Raw genomic sequence first — 15,253 nt, 5'->3', positions numbered from 1 at the left:
TGCGCGCGTGGCCCCATTGTGAACCGGTAGTAAAGGTAAGTAGAACCCACCCTGCTCCGCACGCCCCGTTTTAGGCTGCGGGGATCACCACAACACATTGCCGCTGATCGCCGCCTCTGCGCATTGCATTTTTGGCCTCCGTGCATAGCATTTTCTGCCTCCCCACGCCCTGTTTTTAGCCTCCGTACATTGTATTTTCAGCCAGTTCCAGGAGGCAGCAGTGGCAATCTCCGCCGCCTGGAACCAGCTGAAAATGCGATGCACGGTGGCCAAAAACGGCATGCAGAGGCAGAAAACACAATGCTCTGAGGCAACGATCAGCAACAATGTGCTGTGGTGATTCCCGCAGCCTGGAACGGGTCTAAAACAGAGCGTGCGGAGGCCAAAAATGCGATGTGCAGAGGTGGCGATGGGCTCTGGCGATCCCTGCAGCCTGGAACACCTGATTGGCGGTATTCCGGGATGCCGATCCAACTGCCAATCAGCTGTTCGTGCTAAATCAGGCTGTGATAACGTGCTGAAACTTACCAGGCTGCTTGCTGTAAGGATGCTAGCCAGATGAATACTGATAAATGCTGGTAAGCAGAGGCAGCATTTTTTTTTCTTGTTTTCCTCCCCAAAAACTAATGTGCGTCTTATATTCCGGAGCATCTTATACTCCAAAAAATATGGTGATCTCTCAGCCTACCTTGTTTGGTGAAGCTTCTATGTTAAAGTGGCAATTCAATAGCCTTCAATTTTGGAATGAAATAAGAATCTGTTCTGATTTGACTTGGTCACTTTAAAAGCTAATCAGAAAATAGAGAAAAGGTTAAAGGGAAAGGGAAGAATGACTATTGTAGGTGTGGATGTCTCACCAAGAAGCCACCTGTTTTTAGCTAAAAGCAGGGGTGTCTAATCTTGGTAACTTTTAAGACTTGTGGACTTCAACTTTCAGAATTCCCCAATCAGCCATACTTTCTTCTGGCTGGGGAATTCTGGGAGTTGAAGTCCACAAGTCTTAAACTTGCCAAGGTTGGACACCCTTGGGCTACAGCAACGGGTTGTATGACAATAAAGACTCACTTCAGTTTCAGGTGTTACATATATCCCTCTGAGTGCTTCAGAGCTTGCTCGTGTTGTTGAGGTCAAACTGGAGAAAAAAACAGAAAGGAATGATGGGTCTGTAGTAATACTATATATTGATGTACAAGGGATATTTTCTTTTCATAACAACATATAAAAGTTTCAACAAGATGCCAATTCCTATGGGATTAAATTTAACATACAAGCCCTTGAAGTTGAAAGAGCCTTGATTTATGTAAGCTGCCTCTTTCGGGGAAAGCAATAGAAACCTGATAAAAGTGGTCTATTCTAGCATTTTTTTCCCCTTCTGTTCAATCGTATCTGGTTCTTGGGAGACTGCATAAGGCATGCATTTATGCTGCTGTGTCCTGGGCTCATGTGTGATTACCATTTGTGACCATTCTAGTGGATTTCCAACAGGCAAAGTCAATGGGAAAAGCTGGATTCGCTTAAGAACCACACAATTCACTTAACAACTAGAGATATTTGCTTAACAACCATGGCAAGAAAGGCAGTGGCAATAGGCACCATTCACTTAACAACTGCCTTGCTTAGCAATGAAAATTAAGTTGGAGATGTACTTTGTATACTAAATGTATTCCTTGACCTATGACCATTTAATGATGGTTCGAACTTACAAAAGCCTAAGAAAAAGTTACAACCCATCCTTGAAATTATAACAGTTGTATTACCCTGTGGTCACATGATCACAATTTGGGCTCTTGGCAATCAGCTGATATTTACAAAAGTTGCTGCAAATTTCCCAAGCAGCTTCCAACAAGAAAAGACAATTGGAGAAACTGGCTTTGCTTAATGATTCATTTAACAGCCTCAATAAAAATGGTCATAAAATCAGATCTGGTCATATGAAGATTTTTAAAGACTGCATTGCTTAGCGACTTTTGATTCCAATTGTGGTCCCAAGTCAATGACTACCTGTAGTTTTTCAATTAAGTGTTTTTCAATTCCTTAAATAAAAGTTAAAATAATATATATAATTCGATAGATAACAAGCTATTGCGGAAAGCTGTCAAATAGTTGCTCCCCTCTGAGAAGTAAACAGATACCTGTCTATTTGCATAAAATTGTATTACAGATGACTTACCAGGAATATAAAATGCAACAGAATAAAATTGTAGTTCCCAGCCCAGTCACCAAATTTTCATCTGTTTGCAGCCCTTGGCCAAAGTCAGGCACACAGATTGTTTTATTATTTTGATTCTCATCTAGGACTTGAAAGAGAGCCTACAATTAGCACAATTAATTTTATATTTCATGTATCCAATTATCTACATATGCTTTAGCTTGGACAATGGCTTGTTCCTGTCTTTCAAATTCCCTCAAATTTCCTGCATCTCTTAATTTGTGGAAAATCTTCTAAGTCTGTGCAGCCGATTTCTGAACTGTATGAGGGCTGCTGGAGGAAGCAGAATTGATTCCCTCTTTTGATTCTAAAAATAAAAATTATTCCATTTAAAAACAAACAAATTGAAAATATTGAAACTGATTGTGATTTAAACATCTTAAGAGATAACTTACAAGATAAAGTTGCTGCAATTCCTTTCTCTTTAACTAGATGTATTAATTGATATAAAGTAGTACATCTTACACAATACATTTTTGGTGGCGTTGTTGGGAGTTTCCAGTCTGGTGATTTCAAGGTGCGCTGGATTTTCAGAATTGCCAATTAGCACAGGCAACGTAATTTGGAAAGTACAACGTTGAGAGAAGGGTAATTTTACATAGATGATCGGTGCACATGTATATGTTGATTTTTAATTCAAGATAACTTACTGATTTCTGGAGGTTTGCTTGAAAGAGATGAGAAAGTGAGATACATGACATAGCAGCTGATAATGCCTGACTGCAACAAACCAGAATGAGGCTGACCTGAAATTTTAAAACGGATACATCTGTAGACTTTTCTTTGGTAAAAAGGTTCACACTGTAAATAATGTTTTGTTGAGCTCATGGACCTTTAATCTTAAATTCAGGGCTCCCCTTCGTGGACAGAAGGAGTGCTTTAGCTGAATAGAAACAGGAACCATAGATCCAACCCTAGTCACAGAACAAAATGTATGAGGATTAGATCTCTGTGAAAGTTATGACAAACCCTTCAAATTACTTCTCCCTGCTATTCTGCCAGTCCATCAAAAGAGGGACAAATAATTCAGCTCCTGAATTATGTTTTCTGTCAGCCAAAGTGCATTAAAAGTTCAAGAGAATAAAGTGAATCTTGACAAAATACAAACAGCTGAGAAAACTCAAGTTAAACCTGAACTCTAAATCTCAGTTTAACACACAAACATGTACTTTAATTTCCCCAGAATAACCACACTGAGAAGAAGGGGTGTTGGGGAAAACAAACATATACCAAGCACTAATAGTTTAAATAGAGATTTAGTCATGTTTAGAAATCAATGAACACAAACAATTGTGACTAACAGAAATCTCTTTGATTTCAAAAGGACGGGTTCTAGATCCCTCAGAATCTCTTCAGATATTAACAAAAGATTGAAATTTTTAATGTTATTATTATTATTGTTTAGACTTCTATACCGCTTCATAGTGCTTTACAGCCCTCTCTAAGCGGTTTACAAAGTTAGCATATAGCATATTGCATATTAGCATATTGCATTAGCATTAGCATATTGCCCCCAACAATCTGGGTCCTCATTTTACCCACCTCAGAAGGATGGAAGGCTGAGTCAACCTTGAGCCGGTGAGATTTGATCTGCTGACCTGCTGAACTAGCAGTCAGCTGAAGTAGCTGCAGTACTGCACTCTAACCACTGCGCCACCTCGGCTCTACCCAAAGGGAATGTGACCCAAAGGAAATGATTAAATATTGAGTAGTAGTCATTTTAACAGTAAAAAAAAAAATGTTTTCATTTGCCTCACTCATTCCATTCATTTCTTAAAATATAGTCTTCAGCAACTTAAAACCCAAGGTTCAAGAAGGCTGTGTATTCCTGGACTATTCCAAACATAAATAAACAGAAATATATAAAAAAAGAAAGTTGTTTCTTCACCATTTCTCAACCCCTGAAACAATCTTCAGTTCCTGCTACTACTTATTTTAATGAAAAATCTGGAGTGCTAGGCTATGAATTCCCAATCCCAATAATAAATATTTCCTTTCCACAAGACAGATAACAATAGAACTCTTGAATCTTATATTCAATATATAGAATATATTGAATCAGAATTGATTTTAATTTTAGTGTATCATAGGGTTATCTGGATAGTAATTAATAATGCATACATTCCCTTAGGAATAGGATGTAAGAAATCGCCTTAATTAAATTTATGCAAATTAAGCATACTTTGAGTAGCTATGGTCTACTTCTTTAGAGGAGGTATTTTATATGACCTCCTGTTTAGTGGTTTTTAAGAGTTGGAAGCCAGGGATTGAATTTGGGACCAGCTTCATGGAAAACATGCTGTCCCCCACTGAGATACCACCATGATGTAACCTGACTACCATGGGGAACTTTACATGAGTGGACTGACAAAACCACCAGTGGATATACATTGATTCCCTTCTACAAAGAGGTTTCAATTGATATGTCAGAGATCATGGGTGATAGACCAAAAAAACCTGAAATTCAATCGAGTTTTTGAAAGCTGGGAAATATGGCAGTTAGTAATTCCAGATTTACGTCTTATGGTGGGTCTCTCCATTACTTCAGAATAAATACTATTTTGTGGCAGAAAAAGATTTTTAAAATGAAAGCAATAAAATCAAACTTGCCTATGCTTTACAACTACTGCATTTTATAAACAAAGCAATGTTTTAGTTTGCAGTTTCAGTGTTAAGAGGATATGAACAGGCTCACTTTGTCCAGACAGAATATGAGGCCTTTTTTTTCTACTATTGGTCCTATGATCTGACCTTCTTTGAACAATCTTTTTATTTTTTCACAGATTATGATTTCTGATAAACTAAAGGATTGAATATGACTAGGAAATGACCTCCAATTCCAAGCAACCAAGTCCAGAGTGACAGTAAAAGAAAGCTTGCTTACGGTTTTGAACACAAGGTGAAATGGCTACCACTGAAATAAGCAAGCACAAGCCGCCATTGACGCCAAGCAGGATCTTATTAAAAGTACAGCCATCAGCACGGGTATAAAAGACAGCCATCACAACTAGAGCTCCAACAGCCACGGAATACAATACGAGAGTCACAAGAGCTAAGGAGCCATACCAAAGTTGATTGTGCTTTGTGCCAGATGTCCTGTTTCAGAAAGAAAAGCAATTACACATTAAACTTGAAGAAAAACAAATGATTTACAAGCTCCCAAAGGAGATTAGTTCATTAGGCCTTTGTGAAGTGGATTAAGAATTAACTCTTTATGCAAAAAGATATTGTTCTTTAGACACAAGTGTTCAATTATTATTTTAAATTTACAGGGTATTTATTTATTTATTTATTTATTTGTTTGTTTGTTTGTTTATTTATTTTTCAAATTTCTATACCGCCCTTCTCCTATCGGACTCAGGGCGGTGAACAGCCAAAGTAAAACATTTGTACACAAAAGTTAAAATAGATTTAAAATAATTAAATAAAGTTTGGCCCATAATTTAAAACATTTCAATTCAAAACCAATTTCAAATTTTAAAAACCCACCATAAAATCAGGACAGCCCAGCTAACTGAAAGAAATAGGTTTTAAGGGCCCGACGAAAAGTCCGGAGGTCTGGGATCACTCGTATCTCTGGGGGTAGATTGTTCCAGAGGGTAGGTGCCACCACAAAGAAGGCTCTCCCCCTGGGGGTCGCCAGCCAACATTGTCTGGCCGACGGCACCCTGAATAGGCCCTCTCTGTGGGAGCGAACTGGCCGGTGGGAGGCAATTGGTGGCAGAAGACGGTCCCGTAAGTACCCCGGCCCTAAGCCATGGAGCGCTTTAAAGGTGATCACCAACACCTTGAAGTGCACCTGGAAGTCCACCGGAAGCCAATGCAGCTCGCACAGGAGAGGGGTCCCCCGCGCGGCCACATTCTGCACCAGTTGGTTGCATTTACTGTAGATAACTGCATTTTATTAGTTTATACTGTGTCTAGTTATACCAGCAATATTACTGAGTAATATTTAACTTATTTCACTGTCCAAGAGCATGGTCCCATGCATTTTACTGATCATCCTAAAGTTAGGTTTCTCTTAACCTTTGCTGGAGAAATGAGAAGTAAAACTTGGGGACAGACAGGTGACTTCCCAACTCAGCTTATAAGATGTGTATTTCTAAAAAGGTGTTATGTCTTCAATATTTAAAGTAAGGTATGTGGGATACGTACACAAGATTAACTTGTGATCAATATGGTGAAACATATATATGGCTAAAAAGACACAGTTTTGTTTTATGCAAATTAAAATGGTTGATTTAAGATAATCTAAAGTTTACTTTAGGACAGTGGTGAAATCCAATTTTTTTTTTATTACCGGTTCTGTGGGCGTGGCTTGGTGGGCGTGGTGTGGCTTGGGGGGCATGGCAGGTGAAGGATTCTGCAAAATCTCCATTCCCATCCCACTCCAGGGGAAGGATACTGCAAAATCCCCATTCCTTCCCCACTCCTGGGGGAAGAATATTGCAAAATCTCCATTCCCATCTCACTCTGGGGCCAGCCAGAGGTGGTATTTTTTGGTTCTCAGAACTGCTCAAAATTTCCGCTACCGGTTCTCCACTGCTGGATTTCACCACTGCTTTAGGATATATTTGGAAAGACTAAAGATATTTCTTCTAAATTTAGATTACAATAACAAGATCTAAGAACCTTGAGAAAAAATGGATAAGAAAGGTAAACAATTCAGTAATTGTTAAACCCCATGAAGATTTCGATTTTAACTTTAAATTTAGATTTTTTTTAATTTATTTTTTTAAATTTGATTTATATGCCGCCCTTCTCCGAAGATTCAGGGCGGCTTACAATGCGCTTAGCAATAGCCTTCATCCTTTTGTATATTTATACAAAGTCAGCTTATTGCCCCCACAACTGGGTCCTCAATTTACCTACCTTAGAAAGGATGGAAGGCTGAGTCAACCTTGAGCCTGGCGAGATTCGAACCTGCAGTAATTGCAGGCAGCTGGTCTTAATAACAGGGTGCTTTAGACCACTGTACTACCAAGAGATTTAAACTCTCTTATGAATGTCACACATTTTTAATAACCGAAACTAACAGAACCAGCTGAGGGAATGTTGTAGCAGGCTTGTTTAGCCAAGTGAGAAGTATGACAGACAATAAATAGGAAGTAAGGTATATAAAAAGCTACAAACAGAGGAAGCTGGATGGTTAAAAACAAAGAAACAATTGAAGAGGAAAAACTGAATGAGAATGCCTGCTGTAAAACTTTAACACAGATCAACTGTGATTCTGATTTTTAAAAAAAAATAAAAATAGTATTCAGTTAAACGGACACTTCCTTTTATATGCAGGCATAAAAGAAACGTACCAGTTTTTATTCCATTTGTGTGCAAATTCTACAAGGAGGATAAGCTGAATGATGATGAAGAGGAAGCCTCCTGTAGCACCAACATAACGCCATGCTGCAGAAAACATAAAAATTGCTTTGTTAATTATGACTCATATAGAAAAATACCATTTTTATTCATTACATTTATAAATTAAATTGCGGTAAGGAGGATACACCTTAAATATATTCACCATATATACATACATATATATATATATCTGTCGTCTTAAGTTTTCGCGGGTGTGTATATGCAAAAAATTAAAATCTCGGGTGTTTTCCCGCGTCATGTTAAATAAGTTAGTTAAAATGTTTAAAATTCTGGTTAAAATCCTACCTTAAAATCTTCTAAAAATCCTTACAGAGCACTCTGCAAAGTCCTTTAAAACCTTAGCTAAAATCCTACCAGTACCTTAAAGTTTTTCTTATAGCAACGTTTCGACAGGCTCACAACCCTGTCATCTTCAGGCTCTTATCTAGTTTAGAAGCTGTGGGTGACCTCGCAACACACCCACAGCTTTAAGAAAAACTTTAAGGTACTGGTAGGATTTTAGCTAAGGTTTTAAAGGACCTTGCAGAGTGCTCTGTAAGGATTTTTAGAAGATTTTAAGCTAGGATTTTAACCAGAATTTTAAACATTTTAACTAACTTATTTAACATGACGCGGGAAAACACCCGAGATTTTAATTTTTTGCATATATATATATATGTACACACACACACACACACACACATACACATATATATACATATATACATATATACATACATACATATATATATCTGTCTTCTTAAGTTTTCGTGAGTGTATGTATGTAAAAAGTTAAAATCTCGGGTGTTTTCCCGCGTCATTTTAAGTTTGTTAGTTAAAATGTTTAAAATCCTGGCTGGGATCTTAGCCAGGATTTTAAACATTTTAACTAACAAACCTATAATGACGTGGGAAAACACCTGAGATTTTAACTTTTTATATACACACACACACCACACCCCTTTCTAGCAATTACTTCCATGTATTATGGACCTCAATTATTACTCAGTATTGAGAAAACACAGGCTTTGAATACTAATTGTTACATTTTTAACACAAGTTCCTATTATATAATGCATGAATATTAAAAATAAAGACTGCATGCGTAACATTAGATATACAGTATATATATATATATATATATATATATATATATACTGTATATCTAATGTTACGCATGCAGTCTTTATTTTTAATATTCATATATTAAATATATATATACACACACATATATACACACATACATGCACATACATGTGCGCACACACAAACACACACACAAAGAGACACGTATAGCAAGTTAAATTATTTTGCAAAACCGCAGAAAATTTTTAAAAAATCTACTTTAGGCATGTTATACTTAAAACAAAAGGTTAAAAATGCATGAATCCTAAAAAGTCTCTATATAAATACATTCCAAATTTCAGGATGGGATTAAAATTTAAACTTTTCCAACATATACACATATAGGCATTGCCATCCAAACAACAGAAATAAAGCATCTATTGTTTTTTTGAAACCCTCAAATAATCCTGAAGATATTTCCATCTTCATAATGAAGTTCATTGTCAAGTCTCTCTGTTTATTCACAGAGGAAAACACAGAAACGGACAATCTGTAATAGCCTTCTTTTTGCCTCTAAAATATGTTGTGTTTTGGCCACATTGGCAGAGAATTATTGGAGGTTGCCTTCAATACATTTGGTCAGGCCCAAGTAATAGAAAGCTATTATACAAGTAAAGCAGCTCCTGCTTACAGATAAAATTGGCATGAGCTATTGGCAATGCACGTTATGTCACACTTGAAAAGAATTCAAGAAGTGCCAGTGCAATTACAGAAGCAACTGAATGCAGGGAGTGGTTCGACTGCATTTAGCTAGAGAACATTATGATCTATAATTTTAGATAAGAGAAAGAAAGCTTTCTGTAGTGAGTATTCATAATGAAGGCTGATATTTTTTTGCTATGCTAGTATCAGGGGCTTGCTCCCCAGATGCTGGGGAACAAATTGAATACAGTAGGTAAAGAAATGAACTGAAAGTTAATTCAGTGTTCAAAGAGCAACAAGTCTCAGATTTGAAAAAAGCTGCTCTTTTTGAATTAAATGTCTTAGTGCCAGGATAATATCTTGCAACTTCGGTGAGTTACTCAACTTAAAAGTAGAAATGGTTTGAAAAAAGGTTTCTGATCATAAATATCATGTTAAATAGATTAATTAAAAACACTGTTAAATGTAGAATGCTACCCAGAGTCACTATTTGTGAACTGGGTGGCTATACAAACTTGATAAAATAAATAAAATGAATAAAATTCAAAAATCAAAATTGTGCTGCACGTGTCCTAGGGCACTCTTCTTTTTCCTCCAGAGTTTGGACTCTGCCATCTACAAGCATCTGTGACTAGCAAATTGCCTTGATTAATTGGAATTGCTACCTAATATTAGTACAGAGAAGGATTCTTTTAAGTAACAAAATGGAAGCTCTGCAAGAAATCCCATTTTGCATGGCAAATGTCATCAAACTAAAGACTAATTAAACTGCAGGAAAGTTTAAGTGCAGTGGCTGCCGGCCTACCCCATTAGAAAAGCAAATGCAGTTTGCTTCAACTGTTATACTTCAGGAACTAATTGAAAGTTTAATTTCCACAAGCTATATAGTTCAGCTGCACAATAAGCATTGTGGTGACAGGATATTTTATTTGAGGAACATCTAAACTTTAAAATACTCTTTCCCAGACTGAGAAGCTGTTGTGACTACAGCTTCCTTGCTAAGGTAGGGCACACTTCAGGAAAGGGGTAGGAATTTAAGCTGAGAAAGAGTAACTTCCCCTTCAACAGACTCTTAGCTTTATCTCCCTTCTCCACTGCAGTGTCTTCCTTTCAACCTCTCCCCGACTTCCCATATCCTTCCCAATGCAAACAAGAAGCTGGCTTTTAATTCCTTGTACAGTTGGCCTTTTATTGTAGGGCCCCATTTGAATTGTGCAAGATTTGTTACTGAAAAACAACTTGGAAAAAGTGATGTCCTATTGTAGAAATCTTATTTTAAACTAAGAATGGCTTAAATAGGTAAGACAAAATTATGAAATTAAAAAAAAAAAGCTTTGCATTGGCTTTGTTTTTTAAATTTGTGTACAATGCTACACTGCATTGTTAATTGCAACACCCAGCATTTTCTGCTATTTTCTTGGGTGTTTGGCCCAATATGAAGCTATATTTTTGCAGCTGGAATTATCTATGTTCACCAGATTTATATTTTTCACATTTAACGAAAAAGCATTATCATCTAAACCATTATCTAAAGGAAGAGGAGGATTAACTTACTATATCCTCTAAAACATTAATGTTGATATTTCTACATAGCTATTTTTCATAGTCTAAACAACAGAACACAATCCAAACAGTATACAAAATCAACACAGATCTGTAAAATTCTTGTATCTATAGGGAAACAGCTGCACTATATCTGCAAACCTCCCCCCCCTTAAAAAACAACAATTTCTGCAAAAAAATCCACCCCTAAAACAACAATTTCCAAGGCAGTTTTTATAACTTTTTATAACTTTAATTGTACATAAGTGTGGAAATTTAATTTAATCTGCATCCTTCTATTTTTTTTAAGTGCAGGAGGCGGCAAGGGTGGGGGCCGATGGGAGTGAGAGCACAGCTACCACTGGCCCCAGCCTCTTCATCCCACTGTCTGCTTGCGCGTGGCTGCAATGGGCCAAGGTCTCGACATGTCTGGCCTCCACCCGCCCTGCTGCTGGGACACTTCTGGCTGCCAAGCGACTGTCAATGTTGCTGCTGGCCTTGTGGGGGCTCTTCGCCCTCCTGGTACAGCGGGTGGAAGCCAGGGCATGCTGAAAGCTTGGCCCTGATTGAGACAGGAGGCAGACAGTGGGACGGAGAGGCTGGGGCCAGCGGTAGCTGCCCAAACACTTTTCGCCCAGAGGGGGATGACGATTTGTTTGCTTGCAAAGGGGACACTTTGAAACGGAGCTAATCACTCTGTTTCAACTGTCCCCTTTGCAAGCACACAAAGCTTCGAGTCTCTGTCATTTCTCCGTCTGGGTGAAAAGTGTTTGGTTGCCTATGGGGTGCTTGGGAATGGAGTGATTTGCTCAGTTTCAAAGCGTCCCCTTTGCAAGCAGACAAAGCTTCGTCTCCCTCTGGACAAAAAGTGCACAGCTGAGCCAGGCGGAAGCAGAGATGATCCCAATGCGCTGCCCACTGTCCCACCATCTCTCGGCTTGCCTGCGGCTGCATTGAACAGACACCCACGCAGGGCGTTGGGATCACCTGCCTTCCCCATCCCCTTGCCCCCACCTGCTGCTGGTGCTGATGCGCAAGCTTTCTGCGAGCCTCCTGTGAGTCAGGAAGCTGTGCAGCACGTCAGGATCGCCTGTCTTCTCCTCTCCCCGCCTCCTTTCTCAGATTTATCGGTATTTGCACTGTGCCAAGAGGCCATTGGGCTGTGCCTGCTGTTGGGCCCCGCACGCTTGCCGCCTTTCGTACTGGCCACACACATCCCCGGGCTTATTTTCGGGTTAGGGTTTATATAAGGCCCACCCCAAAAAAATCATGCTAGGGCTTGTTTTCAGGGTGGGTCTTATTTTCGGGCAAACATGGTACAATCCCATCGCCCCTTTGCTATGTCTTTGTCTAAAGTACAGATGCCCACTTCTGTTCATTTTTCCGGAAAGAAACTGGTGTAAAAAGGCACCATTCTATGGCTGTTTCTCTCAACAGCTACAATGGTTGTGAAAGACTGAATTTTTAATGAATGTAGCATATCTGTATATCCTGTTAAAAATGTATTAGAAAGTATACCCCATGGTAAGCTGTAGCTCACTTTTATCAGCTGCATATAGTAGCTAGAATTTCAGTTAGGGTAAAGTGGAAGGGGAGGAGAAAAAGGGGAAAACAGGGTGATTATGAATAAACAAATTATATGTTAGTTAGATTACAAGTACCTTATCAATTAACAATTGTAATGGGTTAATTATATGATGGCTGAAGTTTTCTGAGATTGCCTAAATCTTTTGGTGTCTGTGAATGAAGAAATCTCTTGCTCAGTGGTGCTATTAAAGATTCTGTTTTTCCAAAACTGTCACTTTTACAAGTGCAAAATAACCCTTCTGGCTCTTTTCCTACAATGTATCACCTATAAAATGATACCTGTATATATTCGATTGTGGAGAAAAACATATGACAGTTCTTTTTTAAAACGTGTACCTTTAAGAAAGGTATCTTGATCTGGAATGAAAAAGGCTCCTGAGCACATTCCTGCCAAGATGAGAAGTTTAATAAACCAAAATCTGGAAAAGAAAAGAAAAAATAGACAGGCAAAAGAAAAGAAATAGAATTACTGTACTATACTTTAATATCTCACCGAAGAAAAACATGTGGAAAGTATATATCAGTAGAACAAATAAAGAAGAGATAAACTACTATGTCATTACATTGGTGAGAAAATTCAACTGTTTAGCATTGAGTACCCCGCCAAAACTTCAATGAAAAAATCCATCTGGCTTACCCATTGTGGATGTAGGCACGACAGCTTTTGCTATTGTTGATTTTAATTGTGAGTAAAAATAAGATGAAAAAGAAACACGCCGTTCCAAAACATACTCGATAAACCGCAGAATAGCCCACCAGCTTCTCACAGGAGTCACCTGCTTGAATATGTTGACATACTGTTTCATAAAAATAAATCTGAAATGAACAATGAAGTACAATGTAAATAAGATGCATGTAACTCAGTGGTGGGTTGTCCCTGGTTCGCACCAGTTCTATAGAACCGGAAGTAAAACCGGCGGGAGGCTCCGCCCACCGACCCCGACATCATCAAAATGCTTCTGCGCATGTGGCCCCGTTGCGAACCGGTAGTAAAGGTAAGTAGAACCCACCCCTGATGTAACTGTGTATGATGACAACTATATTAAGCAGTTTGGAGATATTTGTGTTACTTTCAAATCTATCAAGCCAACATTTATTTTACTTATATACAAAATTTGGAAACCATGATGTTCCTTCATTTGCATTTCCTAGCAATTTATTTCTGATTCATACAAGATGCTTTTTCATCAACAATTGTGCAGTTAGTACAACAGCATTGGAAACTATGAAGGCAAAATATGTCTTTTGGGTATAAATTGCCAACCTCTACTATGAAGATGGTCCTTGTTTAACAGCCACTCCTTCAGTGGCTGTTTGGATTTACAATGGTGCTGAATGGGTGCTATTTATGACTGGTTCTCAAAGTTCTGGCTGTTGCAGTGCCCCCCCCCCAATCATGTGATAATGACCTGGGTGCTTGGCAACTGTCCCAGACTTCTGACTGTTGCAGCAAATCACTGGTCATGTGATTGCAATTTGCCATCTTCCCCACCATCTTCCCACAAGCAAAGTCAATGAGGAATCCATCAGGAAGCCGGACATCACAATCACATGAGCTTATCATTTAACAATCCACATTTAATGATAGTAAGCAGGGACTGGCAGGAACGCCTTTGCTAAGTGGCATAGTTATATGATGATGCGTTTTGCAACTGCATTGCTTGGCAACAGAAATTCCAGTCCTAATTACTGTTGTTAAATAAGGAGTACTTGCAAAGCATTATTTCTTGATGTTCTTTGAATGATTAGAAGGCTTTTAAAATATTGCAGAAATAAAATAGCAGAAAAGTGGGAAAATTCCAGCCCTCTCCTCACTTGCTTAAATATTTGCTTTTGAGGCCACACTTTAATCCACAGAAAAAGATCAACAAGTCACCCATTTTGGTCTCAAGCTCACCACACTAATTTGCAACTACGCTCAGAAAGCACCTTAAAAGCACATTTCCATGTCCTTGGTTATATCCTAGGGCTGCGCCTATGAAAATTTGTACCCACCCTCTCACAAATGGAACGGTCTATAAATAGAGGCACTGATATAGAAATATGCAGACATACATTCACACACACCCATTTACAGTTAAATAAAAACTTCTCTATAATCTCATAGGCAGGGAGTTCTGAAAGAAGCAACTGAGCTGAACATTAACATAGCTGGGTATTTTTCCTTCCCTTTCTTTTTTGGCTATAAACAGAGAGAACCTTTCCAAGCTCAAAACATTTTTCCATGTTTAAATTCTGTTTGCAGAAAAACCTGAGAGGGTCTAGAGAAAAATAACACAGAACATAAATTTAACTTAAACTAAGTGTAAACTAAGAAAATGTAGAAGCTGTTATAGCCAGTTAATGATAGAATGAAATGTTATGTTGTAAATTAGAACTATTTTAGTACTTTGAAAATATAGGGCAGCAGATCCAAACTTTGACTACACCTCCTCCCTCTCTCAATGTACAAGAAGTTCTGGGAGCAAAGAGCCAGCACAGTAAATTGTAATGGTTAATGTGTCAGACAAGGGTGAGAGAACACATTCAGTCATGAGGCTCAGTGGGTGAGTTTAGACCACTGTTTCTGAAATTTAGCAATCTGAAAATGCATTGACTTCAACTTCCAGGATTCCTCAGTCGGCAAGCTTTATTAAACAGAGAAACAAAATCATGGGTATTTTCATTCACAATTTTCAAAATTATGTGTGCCTACTAATAGCCCAAATGATTTCATGGTAAGTATTAATTAAGGTAATTACGACATTAAAGAACACAATGAAGAAAAAATTAGGGGATGAAATGAACATT

At 38.2% G+C, this 15,253-nt stretch overlaps 1 protein-coding gene across 1 annotated transcript in view; it reads right to left on the bottom strand.

Moving 5' to 3' along the window:
* Positions 1–15,253, bottom strand: part of SERINC5 (serine incorporator 5) — a 44,474-nt gene that overhangs the window by 12,420 nt on the left and 16,801 nt on the right. The window contains exons 3-9 of the mRNA XM_034441047.3: positions 13,101–13,279; positions 12,800–12,882; positions 7,519–7,612; positions 5,094–5,305; positions 2,860–2,955; positions 2,171–2,297; positions 1,066–1,132 (exon numbers count right to left, since the gene is read on the bottom strand). Of these exons, the coding sequence (XP_034296938.1) occupies positions 1,066–1,132; positions 2,171–2,297; positions 2,860–2,955; positions 5,094–5,305; positions 7,519–7,612; positions 12,800–12,882; positions 13,101–13,279 (858 nt within the window). The remainder of the gene's footprint in view (positions 1–1,065; positions 1,133–2,170; positions 2,298–2,859; positions 2,956–5,093; positions 5,306–7,518; positions 7,613–12,799; positions 12,883–13,100; positions 13,280–15,253) is intronic.

This window comes from Pantherophis guttatus, chromosome 2, assembly GCF_059756535.1.
Source record: "Pantherophis guttatus breed Tessera chromosome 2, ASM5975653v1, whole genome shotgun sequence".
Taxonomy (NCBI): domain Eukaryota; kingdom Metazoa; phylum Chordata; class Lepidosauria; order Squamata; family Colubridae; genus Pantherophis; species Pantherophis guttatus.
Note: the sequence above shows the minus strand (reverse complement) of the source record. Positions and strands in the feature narration are given on the sequence as shown.